Source organism: Entelurus aequoreus, linkage group LG14, assembly GCF_033978785.1.
Source record: "Entelurus aequoreus isolate RoL-2023_Sb linkage group LG14, RoL_Eaeq_v1.1, whole genome shotgun sequence".
Classification (NCBI taxonomy): Eukaryota; Metazoa; Chordata; class Actinopteri; order Syngnathiformes; family Syngnathidae; genus Entelurus; species Entelurus aequoreus.
This window is the reverse complement of record NC_084744.1, coordinates 34,212,043-34,239,775: the sequence shown is the minus strand read 5'-3', so window position 1 is coordinate 34,239,775 and position 27,733 is coordinate 34,212,043. Positions and strand designations below refer to the sequence as shown.

Genomic DNA, 27,733 nt, shown 5'->3' with positions numbered 1-27,733 from the left:
GCAAAATAAAATCCCAACCTTGTACACCTTTTGTCCATGACTTTGCAAAATAAAAGCCCAACCTTGTACAGGCAAGCTGATACTTTATATACACAGATTAAATTTATATAAACATCAGTTTAAAAAGGAGAAGATATGTTGTAGAAAAGAGTAGCAAACACTTTATTATATTTAAAAACAAATAATGACTGCTCCTCAAAAGTGTTGATCTCCACCTGAAGAAACAAGAGAAGAAGAAGACTTGACTGCCTCTAGTGGCTGCACTTGCTATTACACCTTATGACAGTAACTACTCAGTAAATCACATTTCATCTACTCAATTGTAATTCCTAAAGTACATACAATTGTACTTCCTAAAGTACAATTGTACTTCCTAAAGTACAATTGTACTTCCTCAAGCAAATACAAGTGTACTTCATGAAGTACAATTCTTCATAGAGTAAATACAAGGGTACTTCCTAAAGCAAATACAGTTGTACTTCCTAAAGTACACACAGTTGTACTTCCTAAAGTACATTTTTTTCATAGAGTACATACAGTTGTACCTCCTAAAGTACATTTTTTTCATAGAGTACATACAATTGTACTTCATAAAGTACAATTCTTCATAGAGCACATAGTTGTATTTCTTAAAGCAAATACAATTGTATTTCATAAAGTACAATTATTCATAAAGTACATACAATTGTACTTTTTAAAGTACAATTTTTCATAGAGTAAGTACAATTGTACTTCCTAAAGTAAGTACAATTGTACTTCCTAAAGTACAATTCTTCATAAAGTACAATTGTACTTCATAAAAAAAAATACAATTGTACTTCATAAAGTACAATTATTGATAGAGTAAATGCAAGTGTACTTCATAAAGTACATACAGTTGTACTTCATAAAGTACAATTCTTCATAGAGTAAATACAAGTGTACTTCCTAAAGTAAGTACACTTGTACTCCCTAAAGTAAGTACAAGTGTACTTCCTAAAGTAAGTCTGCACAAAATAAATGTTTAACACGTCCGTGTTCTTCCCTTTCAGCATTTTGTTTTAAAGCTTACTTTGCACTGAACATGAAGTGTTTGTTCCTTTCTACCCTCTTGCTGAACAGAAGATTGTGTGCAGGTTTCAAGGTCTAATAATTATAAAGTAATGAAGTTATTGCTTAGTAATCATTTTTAAGTTAATACAACTGCAAAATAAACAGATTTTTTTTGCACTAAATAGGATTTGTTTTTGTTTATTTTGCATATATTTATTTTTAGTTTATTTTGCACAAAATTGGAAGTTTCTTTTATAGATTTTGCATTTATTTATTTTTTGCGCCGATTAGGGTTTTGCACCGTTTAAAAATTAAATTAAAATCTATTCATTTTTTGCACTGAACAGAAAGTTATGTACATGTTTTAATGTGTAATATCAGACAGTAATTACATTACTGCTTATTGATAATGACCAAGTTAATAAAACAGCAAAATAAACAAATGTATTAATTTTTTGCACTGAGCAGGAAGTTTTACTTTATTTTGCATTGATTTATTTTTACAGTAAACAGGATTTATTTGTATTTTTTTTCTATTTTTAAGTTTATTTTGCCTTGATTTCTTTGTGGCACTAAACCGGAAGTTTTTTATTTATCTATTTTTTTTTTTAAATATATAGGTTATTTTGCATTTATTTTTGCACTTAACATGATTTTTTTTTAATTAGTTTATTTTGCATTGTTTTAAACTGGAAGGTTATTTTTATTTTGCATTTATTTATTTTTTTTGTGCTGGTTAGGGTTTTGTGCTGTTTAAAAAAATAAAATAATAATTTTGCACTGAACAGGAAGTTGTGTGCATGTTTTAATGTGTAATATTAGACAGTAATTATGTTACTGCTTAGTGATAATGAACAATGCAACACAGCAAAAATAAACTTATTCATTTTTATTTTTTGCACTGAACAGGAAGTTTGTTTTTTTATTTTTTACAATGAACAAGAATTTGTATTTCGTTTTTTTGCACTGAATAGTGTTTTAATGTGTAACATTAGACAGTAATTATGTTACTGATGAGATAATGACCAAGTTATTACAACACAGAAAAATAAACTGATTTGTTTTGTACTGAACAGGAAGTTTATTTGTATTTATTTTTGGACTGAAGGAGAGTTTTTTTTTTTTTTTAGGTTTTTTTTGCACTGAACAGGAAGTTGTGTGCATATTTTAATGTGTAATATTAGACAGTAATTATGTTACTGCTTGGTGATAATGACCAACACAACACAGCAAAATAAACATTCATTTTTATTTTTCGCACTAAACAGGAAGTTTGTTTATTTTTATTTATTTCTGCACTGAACAAGAATTGGTTTTAATTTTTTATTTTAGTTTTATTTGCACTGAACAAGAATTAGTATTTTTTTATTTTTTTAAGTTTGTTTTTTTTGCACTGAACAATTTTTTTTTTAAATTTTTTTTGCACTGAACAAGAATTTGTATTTTTTGGGATTATTTTTTGCATGAACAAGAATTAGTATTTTTTTAATTTTAATTTTATTTTTTTGCACTGAACAAGAATTAGTATTTTTTATTTTTAGTTTTTTTTGCACTGAACAGGAAGTTGTTATTCATTCATACATTTCCATTTTTGCACTGAACAGTAAGTTGTGTGCATGTCTTAATACATATAATAATAATAATAATATTTCATATTTTGTGTTTTTGACACTTATTTTTTAATTATTTTATGACCAAGACCCTGCCGGGTCCTAGGAAGCTGCTGATGGTGTGTTTGACACTCTCTAAGGTAAATACTGTACTTCACACAACTACATTCTATTGTTTTATACAACATCTTCTAACGTTTATTTGCAATAAATCACTTTAACAGACCACACACACTATTCAAGTATTATTATCACTGCAGTTATGTAAGCAAACATTTCCCACAGGATTAAATTCAAACTTACCATTTGTTCCTCCATCAAGAGAACTTTATCAAATCCCCCTGCGGTCGTCCATTCATGGAAACTCCCTCACTCGTGTTCTTGCATTTTCTCACACCTACAAACACACACTTGTTACGGGACTAGCATGGACGATACATGCTGGCACGGGAAAGTGCGATACAAGCAGTTCTGCAGCAAAGATATTTCACTAAAAGCGGTAAACATGCTAGGCTACAGGAGCTAGCAGCTACACAACAGCCAAGCATAGTTAATAATCATTGAACTATATAAAGCAGTACATATAGTTGCATGTTATTTACACACAAAGTCTATGGCATGTTACAAAGTATCCAGTAACAAACGTGTCCGCATCATTCAACTTACTGCGTCTGATCTCAACTTCATGAATTACTGTGACCACTAGATGTCGACAAAAAAAACAATTACCACTCCACTTCAATTTAGAAACAGCATAAGTCCATTCCAGACAGTTAAAGGGTTAGTGGGGTTTTTTTTTAATATAAATTTAATATATATTTCTCTATTAAAGACCAAAAAACACTAACCTATTAATCTTTTGGGATTTTAAAAAGAAATATATAATTTAAAAAAATATATATATATTAAAAAAAAAAATTCAATCTAAATAAAAGAAAGTGTCTAGTAACAAACGTGTCTGCATCAGAACTTACTGCGTCATGAGCTTCACTTCATTGTGACCAGTAGTTGTCAACAAAAAAACTAAAATGACCACTCCACTTCAACCTAGACAGTATTAGTCCATTCCAGACAGTTAATATGTTAGTGTTATTACAAAATATATTGTTTACTTTTTTTTTTTTTAAATATATATTTTACTATAGAAAAACAAAAAACACTAACCTATTTATTTACCTTCCAGAATATTTCTTTTATATGTATATAATATTTTAAATAATGAATAATCATTTAAAAATAAAGCAAACTATCCAGTAACAATTGTGTCCGCATCATTCAATTTACTGCATCAACTTCATGAATTACTGTGACCACTAGGTGTCGCAAAAAACAAATACCACTCCAGTTCAACTTGGAGACAGCATAAATCCATTCCAGACTGTTATTTAAAAAAATAAACAAAATAATTTTTATATTAAAGAAAAAAACAAAACACTAACCTAATAGCCTTCTGGGATTTTCTAAAATTTTACATAATTTTAGATTTTTTTTAATTTTTTTTTTAAAATTAAATCTAAAGAAAAGAAAAAAAAAAGAAAAAAAAAGTGTATGTGTCATTTAAAACAATTACCACTCCACTTCAACTTAAAGTCCATTTCAGATGATTACTAGGTTAGTGTTTTTCTCATTTCACTAGTCCAACATTCCACACTACTAAATAATACAAGTAGGTATCATTCCTGCCGATATCGTATCGGTATGGTATCGGACGTGAACGTGGTATCTGGACACCTCTAGTGGTGGTACAAGAACGCTGCACCTTACCTTGTCGCGTCCCTTTGGGCGCCATGTTTGTCTTGGTCTCCTTGTGAGGACATATGGCGGTGTGGTACTTGTTGCACAGGAAGCAGATGACCAAGCACTGCGCCACGCTGCCGGGCGAGAACTCTTGAGTTCTGGGATCAGGTAGAGGGACACAAAGCTGGACCGCTTTCCCAGCCTCTTCGAGGTCCAGAGTCCACTGGGTTCTCTCCCCTGCTGAGGCGTTAGGATGTCTTCCTCCTTGGCCAGCAGAGCACAGACTTCCTGCCTGGTTTGGGCTCGGATCAGCCACGGGTTCAGAAGACCCATCTTCAGCCACACCTCCCCTGGGGAGAGTAGCCTGCATCTGTAAGCAAACTGGGGCGTAGTTTCCTGAAGGAGTCGTGCTCTGCAGTGCCCTCACTTGGGTTTCTTGGTTCTTGGTCTTGACAGCTGGAGTGCTGGAATCTAACCAAGCGCCTGACATCGGAACAGAGTCGGTCGACGACAATCTCAGACCTCGTTTCCTGTTGGCTTCGAAAACATTTTGAGTAGAGGGTCCATCTTGTTCGGGATACTTGTTAATCTCAGGACTGAACACGCCATTTTGCAGGATCCACTCCATGTTGGGGACAAAGGGGGTTAAAGATTCTACAGACCACACAGACTCATTCATCGTCCGACTCCTGCAGTGAAGATTCTCTGTGGTGTCGTCGTGGGGCCACCACATGCTGTGGTCTTCTTGGTCAGGGGACCTATTCAGTGAACGCCCAACTTGGCTTTGAGGACTACTCGGCTTCTCAGAAACATTCGAACCAAACGTTCCTTCTCTTGTGGACTCCGTGGCCAGCACGTCATTTGTGTCGTTCTCGTGATTTAAGATGACCTCTGGAGGGTCAGTACAATCGTCAACAACAGGTCTTTGGTGTTCCTTGTCAGTTCTGGAAGGAAGCTGGGACTTATTGCAGTGGTAGCTGATGACCGAGCATTGCGCTAAGCTACCAGGTGACAACTCCTGTGTTCTGGGATCAGGTAAAGGGACACAAAGCTTGTTCCTCGGCTGCCCGTCGTCTTTGCTATGGTCCGCTTTCCCAGCCTCGCTGAGGTCCGGGGCTGTGGGTGGGGTTTTCTCCCCTGCTGAAGCATTACAATGTTTTTCTTCTTGGCCAGCAGAGCACGGACTTCCTGCCTGGTGTGCAGTAATGCACACTTCCTGGTTTGGGCTTTGACTAGCCACGGGTTCAGAAGACCCATCTTCAGCCACATCTCCCCTGGGGAGAGTAGCCTGCATATTTAAGCAAACTGGGGCGTAGTTTCCTGAAGGAGTCGTGCTCTGCAGTGCCCTCACTTGGGTTTGTGGGTTCTTGGTCCTGACAGCTGGAGTGCTGGAATCTAACCAACTATCTGACATCGGAACACAGTCGGACGACGACAATCTCAGACATCGTTTCTTGTTGGCTTTGAAAACATCTCGGGTCGAGGGTCCATCCTGTTCAGGGTCTTCATTCATCTCTGCCACCATCTCAGGACTGAACACGTTATTATGCAGGTTCCACTCCTTATTCGGGACAAAGGGGGCTAAAGGTTCCACAGACCACACAGACTCATTCATCTTCCGACTCCTGTAGTGAAGATTCTCTGTGGTGTCGTCATGGGGCCATGACATGCTGAGATCTTCTTGGTTAGTGACTATGTGGGATTTATTCAGTGGACGCCCAACTTGGCTTTGAGGACCGCTTGGCTTCTCAGAGACGTACAAACCCAACACTGTACTTTCTCTTCGGGACTCCGCGACCAGAACGGCATTGGTGTCGTCGTGATTTAAGGCGCCTTCTGAAGAATCGGTACAACAGACATCCTTTAAGCGGCTAGTACCAACAGGGCTTTGGTATTCCTTGTCAGTTCTGGAAGGCAGCTGGTCGTCATAGTCAGGAAGTAGCTTGTCTGTCAAGTTGATCCTCACCTCCTGTGGCGTGGTACTTCTCCAACGCAGCAAGATGTCAGGGATTTCTTTGCAAACCTCGTTCGTTTGCTGAGAAGAGCTGCACACAGGAGCTACACAATCCTGAGAGGTCACGGACCAGATGTTGCAGTGACCGTTCCTCGGACCGCTCATGTCTACGACCCTGCTGGCTTTCAATGTTGGACTGCAGGACTTGACACTTCTTTGGTCAGGAGGCGACACAAAAACTTGTTCATGAGGACAGCCCACCTGGATCTCCTTGTCCTCACAGCTGCTGGGTGCTGGATACTTTTCAACCTCCACAGATCCTGGCTGTTGAGAGCTGGAACTGGAGGTTGACGGAGAATACGGCATAGTTTCTCGCCCTGAATCCAAACAGACGGAGCGACTCGTCAAGCTTTCCTGTGGCGGTTCAGTTTGGACCTCGCAGCTGACTGTTTCTCTAATACTTCGAACTCTTCTGGTCTGGTTTGGATTCTGGTACGGTGGGCAACGGCCATGGACTGGGAGATGTAGAAAGCGTCTGTAGTCAACTGGCTGAACATGTGGGTGGTGCATGATGTACGCCGGTGCCTCCATATAGGGTGGAGGCTGGACCTGGGGCATGACCATGCCATAGCCTGAGAGTTGGGGAAATGTGGTTACAGAGACTTGGTTCCATTTGAACAGTATCAAGTACAGTTTGGTAAACAAAGTCCAGCCTTTACCTGGCAAAAGTTCCAAGGAGAAGCGCTTGAAAACTTCTGCGGTTCAAATTCTGTTCTGGAACACGTGTTCTTCTGAACTGGACTACAAACTCAAACTATTCATCCTGTACTCTACTGTTCAGGTTTCATTTGCAAATTAGTTCAAGCTGATTGTGGCTTCAAATATTTCATAATACATTAGATTTATATATATTCACACACATCTATTACATTTGAATAATTAATTAGTATTTGAATAGTAAGAATTAGAAGTAGTCACTGTAGCACATGTCAAAGTCGCGGTACCACCCACGGGTCAAACTTGCGCTACCACCCACGGGTCAAACTCGCGCTACCACCCACGGGCCAAACTCGCGCTACCACCCACGGGCCAAACTCGCGCTACCACCCACGGGCCAAACTCGCGCTACCACCCACGGGCCAAACTCACGCTACCACCCACGGGCCAAACTCGCGCTACCACCCACGGGCCAAACTCGCGCTACCACCCACGCGTCGAAGTATTATGTGTTGAAATAGTGAAGTCAATTATATTTATATAGCGCTTTTCTCTAGAGACTCAAAACGCTTGACATAGTGAAAGCCATTATCTACATCTTTAAGCTAACTTAAAGCAGTGTGGGTGGCACTTTGTAGCAAGGTTGGTGAAGTGTCTTGCCCAAGGACACAGCGGCAGTGACTAGGACAGGCGTGTGATTTCAACTTCATGAAAAAAGACTGAAAGTCCAGGGCGGTGCCCTGGTGGGGGGAGAAGGGGGGAAACCCCCACCCCTTTCGAAGCTCCTGGGTTTTCACCAATTGACTATGCAAACATTTACCAAAAAAAAGCAGCATTTAAAGATGTTTTATTGCTTAAAGACTTGAAAATTTATCAACAGAGTTGACAAATACATACCCCATTCATCCAAATGAATCAGTTTCGTCACTATGTTATTTAGTCACTACAGTAATTGTGTTCGCAGCCACAGGAACCACATGGGTTAGCCTACTCTATCATCATCATTGGCGGTCACTCGAAAAGAGAATGACGATCCTCCTGGTAGGGGGGTATCCCTTTATGGAGGATGCCTGTGCGTGACTTTGTTTAACGTGGGGAGACTGGTGCACAGACAGTCACTACACGATACTTGACAGATCCGAGTCAGGCTCCATAGGGATAGCAATCATCCTCCGCCTGTTCCACCGTTGAGGTCTTGGGTCGTTATTTCCCCATAACGGGGCCCACATGGATGTGGGGGTGCCTTCTTCCGCCATCGCAGCCGTTGTGGTAGTTCTTACATCTACCGTCTTCCGCCTGCTCCTCCGTTGAGGTCTTCGCCGTATCCCTGGCTAGGGGGCAGTCAGGTACTAGGCCTTTGCCAAGGGCCACCTGGGGTAACGGTAGTAAAGGGGTTAACCTCCTAGTGCCCCAAGACCCCATAGAGGAGCCTCCACTGCCGGATGCATTTTAACGTCATGCCCAGGACACTTCTCTATACAGTAGTTACAACCTTACTAGTGTTCACTTCACAGCCACAGATGGTTCATCTAGTTATTATTTACACACTACTTTGTCTGTTTCAGTCACTATGTTATTTAGTCACTACAGTAATTGTGTTCGCATCCACAGGAACCACATGGGTTAGCCTACTCTATACAGTAGTTACAACCTCACTAGTGTTCACTTCACAGCCACAGATGGTTCATCTAGTTATTATTTACACACTACTTTGTCTGTTTCAGTCATTATGTTATTTAGTCACTACAGTAATTGTGTTCACATCCACAGGAACCACATGGGTTAGCCTACTCTATACAGTATTTACAACCTTACTAGTGTTCACTTCACAGCCACAGATGGTTCACCTAGTTATTATTTACACACTACTTTGTCTGTTTCAGTCACTATGTTATTTAGTCACTACAGTAATTGTGTTCGCATCCACAGGAACCACATGGGTTAGCCTACTCTATACAGTATTTACAACCTTACTAGTGTTCACTTCACAGCCACAGATGGTTCACCTAGTTATTATTTACACATTACTTTGTCTGTTTCAGTCACTATGTTATTTAGTCACTACAGTAATTGTGTTCGCATCCACAGGAACCACATGGGTTAGCCTACTCTATACAGTATTTACAACCTTACTAGTGTTCACTTCACAGCCACATATGGTGCATCTAGTTATTGACATTATTTACACATTACTATGTCTGTTTCAGTCACTATGTTATTTAGTCACTACAGTAATTGTGTTCGCATCCACAGGAACCACATGGGTTAGCCTACTCTATACAGTATTTACAACCTTACTAGTGTTCACTTCACAGCCACAGATGGTTCACCTAGTTATTATTTACACACTACTTTGTCTGTTTCAGTCACTATGTTATTTAGTCACTACAGTAATTGTGTTCGCATCCACAGGAACCACATGGGTTAGCCTACTCTATACAGTATTTACAACCTTACTAGTGTTCACTTCACAGCCACAGATGGTGCATCTAGTCATTATTGACACACTACTTTGTCTGTTTCAGTCACTATGTTATTTAGTCACTACAGTAATTGTGTTCGCATCCACAGGAACCACATGGGTTAGCCTACTCTATACAGTATTTACAACCTTACTAGTGTTCACTTCACAGCCACAGATGGTGCATCTAGTTATTATTTACACACTACTTTGTCTGTTTCAGTCACTATGTTATTTAGTCACTACAGTAATTGTGTTCGCATTCACAGGAACCACATGGGTTAGCCTATTCTATACAGTATTTACAACCTTACTAGTGTTCACTTCACAGCCACAGATGGTTCATCTAGTTATTATTTACACACTACTTTGTCTGTTTCAGTCACTATGTTATTTAGTCACTACAGTTATTGTTTGCATCCACAGGAACCACATGGGTTAGCCTACTCTATACAGTATTTACAACCTTACTAGTGTTCACTTCACAGCCACAGATGGTTCACCTAGTTATTGACATTATTTACACATTACTATGTCTGTTTCAGTCACTATGTTATTTAGTCACTACAGTTATTGTGTTTGCATCCACAGGAACCACATGGGTTAGCCTACTCTATACAGTTTTTACAACCTTACTAGTGTTCACTTCACAGCCACATATGGTGCATCTAGTTATTGACATTATTTACACATTACTATGTCTGTTTCAGTCACTATGTTATTTAGTCACTACAGTTATTGTGTTTGCATCCACAGGAACCACATGGGTTAGCCTACTCTATACAGTTTTTACAACCTTACTAGTGTTCACTTCACAGCCACAGATGGTTCACCTAGTTATTTACACACTACTTTGTCTGTTTCAGTCACTATGTTATTTAGTCACTACAGTAATTGTGTTCGCATCCACAGGAACCACATGGGTTAGCCTACTCTATACAGTATTTACAACCTTACTAGTGTTCACTTCACAGCCACAGATGGTTCACCTAGTTATTATTTACACATTACTTTGTCTGTTTCAGTCACTATGTTATTTAGTCACTACAGTAATTGTGTTCGCATCCACAGGAACCACATGGGTTAGCCTACTCTATACAGTATTTACAACCTTACTAGTGTTCACTTCACAGCCACAGATGGTTCATCTAGTTATTATTTACACACTACTTTGTCTGTTTCAGTCACTATGTTATTTAGTCACTACAGTTATTGTGTTTGCATCCACAGGAACCACATGGGTTAGCCTACTCTATACAGTATTTACAACCTTACTAGTGTTCACTTCACAGCCACAGATGGTTCACCTAGTTATTATTTACACACTACTTTGTCTGTTTCAGTCACTATGTTATTTAGTCACTACAGTAATTGTGTTCGCATCCACAGGAACCACATGGGTTAGCCTACTCTATACAGTAGTTACAACCTTACTAGTGTTCACTTCACAGCCACAGATGGTTCATCTAATTATTTACACATTACTTTGTCTGTTTCAGTCACTATGTTATTTAGTCACTACAGTAATTGTGTTCACATCCACAGGAACCACATGGGTTAGCCTACTCTATAGTTACAACCTTACTAGTGTTCACTTCACAGCCACAGATGGTTCATCTAGTTATTATTTACACACTACTTTGTCTGTTTCAGTCACTATGTTATTTAGTCACTACAGTAATTGTGTTCGCATCCACAGGAACCACATGGGTTAGCCTACTCTATACAGTATTTACAACCTTACTAGTGTTCACTTCACAGCCACAGATGGTCCATCTAGTTATTATTTACACACTACTTTGTCCGTTTCAGTCACTATGTTATTTAGTCACTACAGTAATTGTGTTCGCATCCACAGGAACCACATGGGTTAGCCTACTCTATACAGTATTTACAACCTTACTAGTGTTCACTTCACAGCCACAGATGGTGCATCTAGTTATTGAAATTATTTACACATTACTATGTCTGTTTCAGTCACTATGTTATTTAGTCACTACAGTAATTGTGTTCTCATCCACAGGAACCACATGGGTTAGCCTACTCTATACAGTATTTACAACCTTACTAGTGTTCACTTCACAGCCACAGATGGTTCACCTAGTTATTATTTACACACTACTTTGTCTGTTTCAGTCACTATGTTATTTAGTCACTACAGTAATTGTGTTCGCATCCACAGGAACCACATGGGTTAGCCTACTCTATACAGTATTTACAACCTTACTAGTGTTCACTTCACAGCCACAGATGGTTCACCTAGTTATTATTTACACACTACGTTGTCTGTTTCAGTCACTATGTTATTTAGTCACTACAGTAATTGTGTTCGCATCCACAGGAACCACATGGGTTAGTCTACTCTATACAGTATTTACAACCTTACTAGTGTTCACTTCACAACCACAGATGGTGCATCTAGTTATTGACATTATTTACACATTACTATGTCTGTTTCAGTCACTATGTTATTTAGTCACTACAGTAATTGTGTTCGCATCCACAGGAACCACATGGGTTAGCCTACTCTATACAGTATTTACCACCTTACTAGTGTTCACTTCACAGCCACAGATGGTTCATCTAGTTATTATTTACACATTACTTTGTCTGTTTCAGTCACTATGTTATTTAGTCACTACAGTAATTGTGTTCGCATCCACAGGAACCACATGGGTTAGCCTACTCTATACAGTATTTACAACCTTACTAGTGTTCACTTCACAGCCACAGATGGTTCATCTAGTTATTATTTACACACTACTTTGTTTCAGTCACTATGTTATTTAGTCACTACAGTAATTGTGTTCGCATCCACAGGAACCACATGGGTTAGCCTACTCTATACAGTATTTAAAACCTTACTAGTGTTCACTTCACAGCCACAGATGGTTCATCTAGTTATTATTTACACATTACTTTGTCTGTTTCAGTCACTATGTTATTTAGTCACTACAGTAATTGTGTTCACATCCACAGGAACCACATGGGTTAGCCTACTCTATACAGTATTTACAACCTTACTAGTGTTCACTTCACAGCCACATATGGTGCATCTAGTTATTGACATTATTTACACATTACTATGTCTGTTTCAGTCACTATGTCATTTAGTCACTACAGTAATTGTGTTCGCATCCACAGGAACCACATGGGTTAGCCTACTCTATACAGTATTTACAACCTCACTAGTGTTCACTTCACAGCCACAGATGGTTCATCTAGTTATTATTTACACATTACTTTGTCTGTTTCAGTCACTATGTTATTTAGTCACTACAGTAATTGTGTTCACATCCACAGGAACCACATGGGTTAGCCTACTCTATACAGTATTTACAACCTTACTAGTCTCCACTTACAACTCAAATGAATGTGTTGGCCAATGTTTTATCCAGACGCATACATTTGTCCAAATGTGACCTATCCTTACTGTTTTGCCCTAGGCTTAACGAATGGTGACTCATCATAGTAAACCACTAACCAATCATGGATGTTCTTATACGTAAACCCACCAATCGTCATTGATGTATAGTTGGTCCCCTGCCCGTGGAGTTACTTCCACTTTTAACTTAATAATTTTTAATGGAAAACCGTAGTTTTACCAAAAACCGTACTCATTACTGTACTCACTGTATTTATATTATTCACATGTGAATAATGCTGTATAATAGACTAATATTCACATGTGAATAATGCTGTATAATAGACTATATTATTCACATGTGAATAATGCTGTATAATAGACTATATTATTCACATGTGAATAATGCTGTATAATAGACTGTATTTATATTATTCACATGTGAATAATAATGTATAATGGACTATTTATATTATTCACATGTAAATAATGCTGTATAATAGACTGTATTTATATTATTCACATGTGAATAATGCTGTATAATAGACTATATTATTCACATGTGAATAATGCTGTATAATAGACTGTATTTATATTATTCACATGTGAATAATAACGTATAATGGACTATTTATATTATTCACATGTGAATAATGCTGTATAATAGACTATTAATATTATTCACATGTGAATAATGCTGTATAATAGACTGTATTTATATTATTCACATGGGAATAATGCTGTATAATACTGTATTTATGTTATTCACACGTGAATAATGCTGTATAATAGACTGTATTTATGTTATTCACATGTGAATAATGCTGTATATAAGACTGTATTTATATTATTCAAATGTGAATAATGCTGTATAATAGACTATTTATATTATTCACATGTGAATAATGCTGTATAATGGACTATTTATATTATTCACAAGTGAATAATGCTGTATTTATATTATTCACATGTGAATAATGCTGTATAATAGACTTTATATTATTCACATGTGAATAATGCTGTATAATAGACTGTATTTATATTATTCACATGTGAATAATAATGTATAATGGACTATATTATTCACATGTGAATAATGCTGTATAATACTGTATGTTATTCACATGTGAATAATGCTGTATAATAGACTACGTTATTCACATGTGAATAATGCTGTATAATAGACTATTAATATTATTCACATTTGAATAATGCTGTATAATAGACTAATATTATTCACATGTGAATAATGCTGTATAATAGACTACGTTATTCACATGTGAATAATGCTGTATAATAGACTATTAATATTATTCACATTTGAATAATGCTGTATAATAGACTAATATTATTCACATGTGAATAATGCTGTATAATAGACTATTTATATTATTCACATGTGAATAATGCTGTATAATACTGTATGTTATTCACATGGGAATAATGCTGTATAATAGACTGTATTTATGTTATTCACATGTGAATAATGCTGTATAATAGACTATTATTCACATGTGAATAATGCTGTATAATAGACTATATTATTCACATGTGAATAATGCTGTAAGATACTGTATTTATGTTATTCACATGTGAATAATGCTGTATAATACTGTATTTATATTATTCACATGTGAATAATGCTGTATAATAGACTAATATTATTCACATGTGAATAATGCTGTATAACAGACTGTATTTATATTATTCACATGTAAAAAATACCCAAGTGTTTATTATGAGCGAACTGTGGTGCTGAATTTCCCCCAGGGATCAATAATGTACTTTCTACTCTATTCTATTCCAGGAAAACCGTAGTTGTTGGCAGGTATGGCAAAGAGACGGGTCAAGATTTTAACACACATTGTAGGTCGGAAAAAACGAAGGAAAACTGAAATTTTTTTTTTTTTTTTTACAGAGATAAAAAAAAAGATACAGACGGAAAAATCACATGCCTGCTAGGATGACGGAAGCGGGAAACGAAACTGGAACCCTCAAATTACCAACAAGAGCGTCAAGGTTCCCCCAAATTGCCAAGATACCTGTGGCGGTGGGGGCGTGGTCACCATGATGTCATCGCATAATTGCAAAAGGGTCAATAGTGCACAAATAACAGGCTATGTATAAATCCATTCATACTGTCACCACCTGCGGGTGGTCATGTTTTTATACGATCTTCATATTTCCCATGATCTCAAACACACCACCGTGCCTGAAAGGGGATTGGCGGAGAATGAGGAAGTGTTTGCACGGGGGGATAAAACCTGTTGGAAATGTCTCATTAGCATAAGATTGGCAATAAAAGTTGAAAATAGCGTCGGATTTTCAGAGACTTGTACATTTTATTACTTTTATTTGTTTTCAGGTCAAAAAATAGGTATTTTAAAAAGGTTGATATTGCCGTGGCGGTGCGGACACTACTAGATGATTCAAACATGGATGAGAATTGGAATTGTTTTTGTTGATTTTTGCTTGTTTTTAGTTGGAAGTTTCCCAGGGTGAGGTATAAGAAGTGTGGAAGACTCACCCATGGGTGTTTTCCAGGGTGAGGTATAAGAAGTGTGGAAGACTCACCCATGGGTGTTTTCCAGGGTGAGGTATAAGAAGTGTGGAAGACTCACCCATGGGTGGGAATCCAGCAAAGGAGTTGTAGGAAAGCGGCACGGGCCACTGGTACTGGTACTGAACATAAGGAGGCGGAGCTTGCATGTAAAACAGGGGTCGTGCGGCCACACGATGCGGGGGCGGTCCTGGGTGTAGCCTGGGGTTCTGGGGCCCGCCAGGGTCCTGCTGTCCGTTGAGGGGGGGAGGCTGTGGCTGGCGGGTGGGATGGTTGCTGCTGGCCGCCATTGTTGTCAAATCTTCTGAACAGCAAGGGAAACATTTTAAAGACTAAAAATAATCCATGTCATAAAGCTACACATAATAGTCATTGTTAAAGACTCAAAATAATCCATGTCATAAAACTACACATAATTGTCATTTGTAAAGACTAAAAATAATCCATGTCATAGAACTACACATAATTGTAATTTTTAAAGACTAAAAATGATCCATGTCATAAAACTACACATAATAGTCATTTTTAAAGACTAAAAATAATCCATGTCATAAAACTACACATAGTCATTTGTAAAGACTAAAAATAATCCATGTCATAAAACTATACATAATAGTCATTTTTAAAGACTAAAAATAATCCATGTCATAAAACTACACATAATAGTCATTGTTAAAGACTAAAAATAATCCATGTCATAAAACTACACATAATTGTCATTTGTAAAGACTAAAAATAATCCATGTCAGAACTACACATAATAGTCATTTTTAAAGACTAAAAATGATCCATGTCATAAAACTACACAGTCATTTTTAAAGACTAAAAATAATCCATGTCATAAAACTACATATAATTGTCATTTTTAAAGACTAAAAATGATCCATGTCATAAAACTACACATAATAGTCATTGTTAAAGACTAAAAATAATCCATGTCATAAAACTACACATAATTGTCATTTGTAAAGACAAAAAATAATTCATGTCATAAAACTACACATAATTGTCATTTTCAAAGACTAAAAATAAACAATGTCATAAAACTACACATAACAGTCATTTGTAAAGACTAAAAATAATCCATGTCATAAAACTACATATAATTGTAATTTTTAAAGACTAAAAATTATCCATGTCATAAAACTACACATAATAGTCATTTTTAAAGACTAAAAAGAATCCATGTCATAAAACTACACATAATTGTCATTTTTAAAGACTAAAAATAATCCATGTCATAAAACTACACAGTCATTTTCCCATCCATCCATTTTCTACCGCTTATTCCCTTCGGGTCGCGGGGGCGCTGGAGCCTATCTCAGCTAATAGTCATTTTTAAAGACTAAAAATAATCCATGTCATAAAACTACACATAATAGACATTTTTAAAGACTAAAAATAATCTATGTCATAAAACTACACATAAATATTTTTTAAAGACTAAAAATAATCCATGTCATAAAACTACACATACCGGTAATAGTCATTTTTAAAGACTAAAAATAATCCATGTCATAAAACTACACATAAATATTTTTTAAAGACTAAAAATAATCCAAGTCATAAAACTACACATAATAGACATTTTTAAAGACTAAAAATAATCCATGTCATAAAACTACACAAATATTTTTTAAAGACTAAAAATAATCCATGTCATAAAACTACACATACCGGTAATAGTCATTTTTAAAGACTAAAAATAATCCATGTCATAAAACTACACATAAATTATTTTTAAAGACTAAAAATAACCCATGTCATAAAACTACACATAATTGTCATTTTTAAAGACTAAAAATAATCCATGTCATAAAACTACACAATTGTAATTTTTAAAGACTAAAAATAATCCATGTCATAACACTTTACATAATAGACATTTTTAAAAGACTAAAAATAATCCATGTCATAAAACTACACATAAATCATTTTTAAAGACTAAAAATAATCCATGTCATAAAACTACACAATACTCATTTTTAAAGACTAACAATAATCCATGTCATAAAACTACACAATAGTCATTTTTAAAGACTAACAATAATCCATGTCATAAAACTACACAATAGTAATTTTTAAAGACTAACAATAATCCATGTCATAAAACTACACAATAGTCATTTTTAAAGACTAACAATAATCCATGTCATAAAACTACACAATAGTCATTTTTAAAGACTAACAATAATCCATGTCATAAAACTACACAATAGTCATTTTTAAAGACTAAAAATAATCCATGTCATAAAACTATACATAATAGTCATTTTTAAAGACTAAAAATAATCCATGTCATAAAACTACACATAATAGACATTTTTAAAGACTAAAAATAATCCATGTCATAAAACTACACATAATAGTCATTTTTAAAGACTAAAAATAATCCATGTCATAAAACTACACATAATTGTCATTTTTAAAGACTAAAAATAATCCATGTCATAAAACTACACATAATAGTCATGTGTAAAGACTAAAAATAATCCATGTCATAAAACTACATATAATTGTCATTTTTAAAGACTAAAAATGATCCATGTCATAAAACTACACATAATAGTCATTGTTAAAGACTAAAAATAATCCATGTCATAAAACTACACATAATAGTCATTTTTAAAGACTAAAAATAATCCATTTCATAAAACTACACATACTTGTCATTTTTAAAGACTAAAAATAATCCATGTCATAAAACTACACATAATTGTCATTTTTAAAGACTAAAAATAATCCATGTCATAAAACTACATATAATTGTCACTTGTAAAGACAAAAAATAATTCATGTCATAAAACTACACATAATTGTCATTTTTAAAGACTAAAAATGATCCATGTCATAAAACTACACATAGTCATTTTTAAAGACTAAAAATAATCCATGTCATAAAACTACACAGTCATTTGTAAAGACTAAAAATAATCCATGTCATAAAACTACATATAATTGTCGTTTTTAAAGACTAAAAAGAATCCATGTCATAAAACTACACATAATTGTCATTTTTAAAGACTAAAAATAATCCATGTCATAAAACTACACAGTCATTTTTCCATCCATCCATTTTCTACCGCTTATTCCCTTCGGGTCGCGGGGGCGCTGGAGCCTATCTCAGCTAATAGTCATTTTTAAAGACTAAAAATAATCCATGTCATAAAACTACACATAATAGACATTTTTAAAGACTAAAAATAATCTATGTCATAAAACTACACATAAATATTTTTTAAAGACTAAAAATAATCCATGTCATAAAACTCCACATAATAGACATTTTTAAAGACTAAAAATGATCCATGTCATAAAACTACACAAATATTTTTTAAAGACTAAAAATAATCCATGTTATAAAACTACACAAACCGGTAATAGTCATTTTTAAAGACTAAAAATAATCCATGTCATAAAACTACACATAAATTATTTTTAAAGACTAAAAATAACCCATGTCATAAAACTACACATAATTGTCATTTTTAAAGACTAAAAATAATCCATGTCATAAAACTACACATAAGTCATATTTAAAGACTAAAAATAATCCATGTCATAAAACTACACAATTGTAATTTTTAAATCTTAAAAATAATCCATGTCATAACACTTTACATAACAGACATTTTTAAAAGACTAAAAATAATCCATGTCATAAAACTACACATAAATCATTTTTAAAGACTAAAAATAATCCATGTCATAAAACTACACAATTGTCATTTTTAAAAACTAAAAATAATCCATGTCATAAAACTACACAATACTCATTTTTAAAGACTAACAATAATCCATGTCATAAAACTACACAAGTGTCATTTTTAAAGACTAACAATAATCCAGGTCATAAAACTACACTATAGTCATTTTTAAAGACTAACAATAATCCATGTCATAAAACTACACAATAGTCATTTTTAAAGACTAACAATAATCCATGTCATAAAACTACACAATTGTAATTTTTAAAGACTAAAAATAATCCATGTCATAACACTTTACATAAGACATTTTTAAAAGACTAAAAATAATCCATGTCATAAAACTACACATAAATCATTTTTAAAGACTAAAAATAATCCATGTCATAAAACTACACAATTGTAATTTTTAAAAACTAAAAATAATCCATGTCATAAAACTACACAATGCTCATTTTTAAAGACTAACAATAATCCATGTCATAAAACTACACAAGTGTCATTTTTAAAGACTAACAATAATCCATGTCATAAAACTACACAATTGTCATTTTTAAAAACTAAAAATAATCCATGTCATAAAACTACACAATAGTCATTTTTAAAGACTAACAATAATCCATGTCATAAAACTACACAATAGTCATTTTTAAAGACTAACAATGATCCATGTCATAAAACTACACAATAGTCATTTTTAAAGACTAAAAATAATCCATGTCATAAAACTATACATAATAGACATTTTTAAAGACTAAAAATAATCCATGTCATAAAACTACACATAAATAATTTTTAAAGACTAAAAATAATCCATGTCATAAAACTACACAATTGTCATTTTTAAAAACTAAAAATAATCCATGTCATAAAACTACACAATAGTCATTTTTAAAGACTAATAATAATCCATGTCATAAAATTACACAATAGTCATTTTTAAAGACTAACAATAATCCATGTCATAAAGCTACACATAATAGTCATTGTTAAAGACTAAAAATAATCCATGTCATAAAACTATACATAATAGACATTTTTAAAGACTAAAAATAATCCATGTCATAAAACTACACATAAATCATTTTTAAAGACTAAAAATAATCCATGTCATAAAACTACACAATAGTCATTTTTAAAGACTAACAATAATCCATGTCATAAAACTACACAATTGTAATTTTTAAAGACTAAAAATAATCCATGTCATAACACTTTACATAATAGACATTTTTAAAAGACTAAAAATAATGTCATAAAACTACACATAAATCATTTTTAAAGACTAAAAATAATCCATGTCATAAAACTACACAATAGTCATTTTTAAAGACTAACAATAATCCATGTCATAAAACTACACAATTGTAATTTTTAAAAGACTAAAAATAATCCATGTCATAACACTTTACATAATAGACATTTTTAACAGACTAAAAATAATCCATGTCATAAAACTACACATAAATCATTTTTAAAGACTAAAAATAATCCATGTCATAAAACTACACAATTGTCATTTTTAAAAACTAAAAATAATCCATGTCATAAAACTACACAATACTCATTTTTAAAGACTAACAATAATCCATGTCATAAAACTACACAATTGTCATTTTTAAAAACTAAAAATAATCCATGTCATAAAACTACACATAACAGCCATTTTTAAAGGCTAAAAATAATCCATGTCATAAAACTACACAATTGTCATTTTTAAAAACAAAAAATAATCCATGTCATAAAACTACACAATAGTCATTTTTAAAGACTAACAATAATCCATGTCATAAAACTACACAATAGTCATTTTTAAAGACCAAAAATAACCCACGTCATGAAACATTACGTTCCAGGGACTTGTGCAATGACAATAATCAATTTATCATCCAGTTTACATTTTACTAAATAAAGTATTTTTTATTGTATTTTAACCAATTTTATTTATTAGCAATTTCCAGGACATTTTAGGCAAAAAAAAGAAAAAAAAAAAAAAATCACATTTCTTTACAAACAAAAATGAATAATATAAATATTGCTAATAATTTGGCTAAATACACCAAACTTCAAAGTAATCCCTAAATCTGGCCATCTCTGCTTAAACTCCCAGATTTCCCGGAATTCCAGGTTTTCCAGGACATTTTTCCCCATTCAAAATTAATTTGCACCAAATTTCCACCCGATTCAAACCGTGCCACTATCCTGGAAATTCAAAGTACCCTTTTTCCAAGTTCAAAAAAATTCCAGGATTTTCCCGGATTCCTGGTTCTCCAAAGCCCTATTTCCACCCTTTTTTCTGGTAACTACTCCTTCCACATTTCTCAAAGCATTTCAACCATTCCACCTTCAACATATTCCACTCATCTTGGACATTCACACTATCATTTTTTCTAAGTTAAAAAAAAATTCCAGGAATTCCCGTTTTTTTCCAAATCCTTTTTTCCTGGCGACTACTCCTTCCACATTTTTTTCCACCGCCAAAAAATTCCTCTTAGTCAGAACTAAAAACTGTTTTTTTTTAACAGGACAAATTCCTGGTTTTCCTGAAATTCCAGGAATTCTGTAATACCATTTTTTCCAATTAAAAATGTTATTGCAACATTTTTCGACCAATTTGAAAAAAATTCCAACACCAACTGATTCAGAACATTCAAGTTTTTCAGCATTTTCAAAAAAATTCCCACTTTTCCCAAAATTTCCATGAAATTCCCATTGAATTCATAAGACATTTTTCAAAGTTCCACAACTCCCACATTTTTTATCCGATTCAAACTGTTTTACCTTCAAAATACCCAGCCTGTTCAGGAATTGTGTGCTCTCCTTCAAAAATTCTAAAAAAAAACCTCCCGGATTTCCCTAAATTCCAGGAATTGTGTGATACCATTTCACAATTAAACATTACTTCGACATTTCTCGACCGATTTGAAACATTCCTACACACCAACCATTTCTACTCTTCGCAGGTTTTTTTTTTTTTTTAGCATTTTCCAAAAATTCCCGCTTTTCCCCAAATTTCCATGAAATTCCCATTGAATTCATAAGACATTTTTCAAAGTTCCACAACTCCCACGTTTCTTATCCGATTCAAACCGTTTTATCGTCAAAATATCCAGCCTGTTCAGGAATTGTGTGCTCTTCTTTAAAAAAATTACTTAAATTCCCAGATTTCCCAAAATTCCAGGAATTGTGTGAAACCATTTCGCAAATTAAACATATTACTTCAACATTTCTCGACCGATTTGAACAATTCCAACACCAACCAATTCAGCTCATTCAGGACATTCATGCCCTTAATCATTTTCCAAAAAAAATCCCACTTTCCCCAAATTTCCAGGAAGTTCCCGTTGAAATGAATGGGACATTTTTCCAGGTTGCACAATTCCCACATTTTTCAACCTATTCAAACCATTCCAACATCAACACATTCCACTCATCCTGGAAATTCAAACAAACATTTTCCCACGTTCAACTAATTTCCAGGAATTCCTGTTTTTTTCTAACCTTATTTCCAACCTTTTTAGTGAGATAATTCCTTTCACATTTTTCAACTGTTCCACTGTCCAAACATACCTCTTAATCAGGACAAAAAAACAAGTTGTTTTAGGAACTGGAAAAATTCCCGCTTTTCCCGAAAGTCCGTACTAAAAAAAGTGTTACTCCAACATTTCTTGACCGATTTAAACAATTCCAACACCAACCAATTCATCCATTCAAGACATTCATGCTCCTATTTTTTTTAAATTTAAATCCCGCTTTCCTCAAAATTCCCAAATTTCCAGGAAGTTCCCATTGAAATTAATGGGACATTTTTCCAGGTTGCACAATTCCCACATTCTTTCAACCTATTCAAACCGTTGCACCTCACACACATTCCACTCATCCTGGAAATTCAATCAAACATTTTCCCATGATCAACAAATTTCCAGGAATTATTTTTTTTGTAACCTTTTTTAGTGTGATGACTCCTTTCACATTTTTCAACTCATTTCAACCGTTACACTGTCAAAACATTCCTTAGTCAGGACAAAAAAACAAGTTGGTTTAAGAACCTGAAAAAATTCCCCCTTTTCCCGAAATTCCCTTTGAATTCATAGGACATTTTTCAAAGTTCCACAACTCCCACGTTTCTTATCCGATTCAAACCATTTTACCTTCAAAACACCCAGCCTGTTCGGGAATTGTGTGCTCTCTTTTAAAAAAAAAATTCTAAAAAAATTCCCGGATTTCCCAAAATTCCAGGAATTGTGTGATACCATTTCGCAAATTAAACATGTTATTACTTCAACATTTCTCGACCGATTTGAACAATTCCAACACCAACCAATTCAGCTCATTCATGCTCCTAATCATTTTCCAAAAAATACCGCTTTTCCCAAAATTCCAGGAAGTTCCCGTTGAAATGAATGGGACATTGTTCCAGGTTGCACAATTCCCACATTTTCAACCTATTCAAACCATTCCAACACATTCCACTCATCCTAGAAATTCAAACAAATGTTTTCCCACGTTCAACTAATTTTCAGGAATTCCTGTTTTTTTCCCTAACCTTATTTCCAACCTTTTTTGGTGAGATAACTCCTTTCACATTTTTCAACCGTTCCACTGTCCAAACATACCTCTTAATCAGTACAAAAAACAAATTGTTTTAGGAACTGGAAAAAGTCCCGCTTTTCCCGAAAGTCCGTACTAAAAAAAGTGTTACTCCAACATTTCTTGACCGATTTAAACAATTCCAACACCAACCAATTCATCCATTCAGGACATTCATGCTCCTAATTTTTTTCTTTTTAAATCCTGCTTTCCTCAAAATTCCCAGATTTCCAGGAAGTTCCCATTGAAATTAATGGGACATTTTTCCAGGTTGCACAATTCCCACATTTTTCAACCTATTCAAACCATTCCAACATCAACACTTTCTACTAATCCTGAACATTCAAACCTAATTCCGGTTTTCCCGAAATTCCATCATACCATTTCTCAATTAAAAAAGTTACTACTTCAACATTTCCCGACCATTTTGAAAAATTCCAACACCAACCATTTCAACTCACTCGGAACATTTACATTTTTTAGCATTTTCAAAAAAATTCAGACTTTTCCACAATTCCCCACATTCTTCAACGGATTCCAACCATTCCACCTTCAATCTTGCAAATTCAAACAACCATTTTTCCACTTTCAACAAATTTCCAGGAATTATCGTTTTTTTCTAACCTTTCCAACCTTTTTTAGTGCGATGACTCTTTTCACATTTTTCAACCGTTACACCGTCAAAACATTTCTCTTAGTCAGGACAAAAAAACAAGTTGGTTTAAGAACTTGAAAAAATTCCCGCTTTTCCCGAAATTCCCATTGAATTCATAGGACATTTTTCAAAGTTCCACAACTCCCACGTTTCTTATCCGATTCAAACCGTTTTACCTTCAAAATACCCAGCCTGTTCAGGAATTGTGTGCTCTCCTTTAAAAAAAATTCTAAAAAAAATTCCCGGATTTCCCAAAATTCCAGGAATTGTGTGAAACCATTTCACAAATTAAACATATTACTTCAACATTTCTCGACCGATTTGAACAATTCCAACACCAACCAATTCAACTCATTCAGGACATTCATGCCCGTAATCATTTTCCAAAAAAATCCCACTTTCCCCAAATTTCCCGGAAGTTCCCGTTGAAATGAATGGGACATTTTTCCAGGTTGCACAATTCCCACATTTTCAACCTATTCAAACCATTCCAACACATTCCACTCATCCTAGAAATTCAAACAAACGTTTTCCCACGTTCAACTAATTTCCAGGAATTCCTGTTTTTTTTTAACCTTATTTCCAACCTTTTTTAGTGAGAACTCCTTTCACATTTTCAACCGTTCCACTGTCCAAACATACCTCTTAATCAGGACAAAAAACAAGTTGTTTTAGGAACTGGAAAAATTCCCGCTTTTCCCGAAAGTCCGTACTAAAAAAGTGTTACTCCAACATTTCTTGACCGATTTAAACAATTCCAACACCAACCAATTCATCCATTCAGGACATTCATGCTCCTAATTTTTTTTTTTTTTTTTAAATCCCGCTTTCCTCAAAATTCCCAAATTTCCAGGAAGTTCTCATTGAAATTAATGGGACATTTTTCCAGGTTGCACAATTCCCACATTCTTCAACCGATTCAAACCATTGCACCTTACACACATTCCACTTATCCTGGAAATTCAATCAAACATTTTCCCACGTTCAACAAATTTCCAGGAATTAGTTTTTTTCTAACCTTTTTTAGTGTGATGACTCCTTTCACATTTTTCAACTCATTTCAACCGTTACACTGTCAAAACATTCCTTTGTCAGGACAAAAAAACAAGTTGGTTTAAAAACTTGAAAAATTCCCGCTTTTCCCGAAATTGCCATTGAATTCATAGGACATTTTTCAAAGTTCCACAACTCCCACGTTTCTTATCCGATTCAAACCGTTTTATCGTCAAAATATCCAGCCTGTTCAGGAATTGTGTGCTCTCCTTTGAAAAAAAATCAAAAAAAATTTCACAGATTTCCCAAAATTCCAGGAACTGTGTGAAACCAATTTGCAATTAAACATTATACTTCAACATTTCTCGACCGATTTAAACAACTCCAACACCAACCAATTCAGCACATTCATGCCCTTAATCCTTTTCGAAAAAAATCCCGCTTTCCCCAAATTTCTAGGAAGTTCCCATTGAAATGAATGGGACATTTTTCCAGGTTGCACAATTCCCACGTTTTTCAACCCATTCAAACCATTCCAACATCAACACATTCCACTCATCCTGGACATTCAAACTAACACTTTCTCCAAGCTCCAAACCAAATTCCGGTTTTCCTGGAAATTCAAACTCTTCAACATTCAAACTATTCTTACATTCATACAACATTCTGTCTGCATTTCACTTCAACTTCTAGTTGTTTCTACTGTGTGGCTCTACTTCGTGGTCAAGTTTACTCACTGCAGGTGTTGCGGTTCGCACCGGAAGTAGAAATACATTCGGCGGAGTGCACCGGAAGTGAAATGGTTGTCGCTAGCTTGTTATGTTTGCTTCACTCACCTCATCGAACACGACGTTATTAAATGGTCGGAATGGACAAAACAATGCGCATGTACATATACATATAAATAAATATATGTCTATATACATAACTGTCTGTTTTAGTGCGTCCATGAGCGTGCTAGCCGCTAACGTTAGCATCGAGCTAATGTGCTTGCTAGTTGTCGCTTTAAACGATGCTAGCTCACAACTGCAGACTTTCGGTTACGTTTCAGGCCCACACGACGTGTCACTTATGTAAAACTTATTCACCGGAAGTTGTAAAAAAAGCTTTGGAAGTGAGCTAGCTCGTCTTGACTTTGAGCTAAGCTAATGTCGGTCACGTGACTAATCCGCGTTGCCAGACGTACGACAATTATCGTCTTTTGTGTAATAATTTCCCTTTCCCTACTCCAGCGATAATTTCAAAACACCACACAAACTTAACCCTGAAATGTATTCTACATTAGTAAACGATACTAATACTGTTATTTCCTCAAAATATGACCATTTTAACCTCCTGGTAGGACAGTTTGTCATTTTCCATCTGGCAACCCCATCGTCACATTTTGGCAACCTACACGTTCACTTTAACTCACTTAAAATACTTTAAAATGTTCATTTTCAGCGGAAAACTAAATATCAGTTTAAATCTGTTTATTGACTTAAACATAATACACATGTTGAAACAAACAAGACAAAAAATTCGATTTAGAAAGTAAAACATGTCCGTTTAATCCAAGAAAAGGACAAAAAAAAGTGTTTACCTTGACAAAATGTGGGAATCGAGGCAGCAGCAGCACACACCTGAGTTCAAGTGAGCGCTGATTGACGTCACCGCATTTATGTGCTGGCCAATCAGCAGTGACGTCACCTTCTTCCTTCTGAACACGGGAGGGCGCCAAAGTGCAGACAGTGCGTGTTGCGCCTCTTCGCGTGACGTCACTTCCGGTTTCAGCCCGGGCCGAAAAGAACAAAGTTGTTGTGGAGTATATTATGACTGCGGGTTCAAGTCTCAGTCCTGTTACTTACTTCATTATTTTCATGTTTTTAGTTAAACAACTGTAATGTATTTAATGTCAACATGATGTTAGCATTAATGTCACATATGTCATGTTTTTATTCATTCTTTAATGTAAACTCACTCCTGTTACTTTCAGTCCTGTTACTTACTTTATTATGTTCATGTTTTTAGTTGAATGACTGTAATGTATTTAATATCAACATGATGTTAGCATTAATGTCACATGGTTATAATTCATGTTTTTATTAATTCTTTAATGAAAACTCACTCCTGTTACTTTCAGTCCTGTTACTTACTTTATTATTTTCATGTTTTTAGTTAAACGACTGTAATGTATTTAATGTCAACATGATGTTAGCATTAATGTCACGTGGTTATATGTCATGTTTTTATTCATTTCGTGCTAAAAACTTACTCCTGTTACTTTCAGTCCTGTTACTTACTTTATTATGTTCATGTTTTTAGTTGAATGACTGTAATGTATTTAATATCAACATGATGTTAGCATTAATGT

General features: G+C 34.7%; 1 protein-coding gene across 3 annotated transcripts; it reads right to left on the bottom strand.

Annotated features, from left to right (window-relative positions):
• Positions 1-138: 138 nt before the first annotated feature.
• On the bottom strand, positions 139-27,111 carry LOC133664788 (uncharacterized). Of its 3 annotated transcripts, none has more exons than XM_062069697.1 (5): positions 26,963-27,111; positions 15,497-15,739; positions 4,407-6,965; positions 2,946-3,039; positions 139-215 (listed from the first exon to the last, which is right to left on the bottom strand). In XM_062069697.1, the coding sequence occupies exons 2-4, from the start codon at positions 15,723-15,725 to the stop codon at positions 2,960-2,962; spliced, it is 2,868 nt and encodes a 955-aa protein (XP_061925681.1). In that variant the 5' UTR covers positions 15,726-15,739; positions 26,963-27,111; the 3' UTR covers positions 139-215; positions 2,946-2,959. The 3 variants fall into 3 exon arrangements, with proteins under 3 accessions (XP_061925681.1, XP_061925680.1, XP_061925682.1); XM_062069696.1 differs by having other exon boundaries at positions 15,497-15,736; positions 26,963-27,096; XM_062069698.1 differs by lacking the exons at positions 15,497-15,739; positions 26,963-27,111 and adding an exon at positions 7,053-7,444.
• Positions 27,112-27,733: the final 622 nt, after the last annotated feature.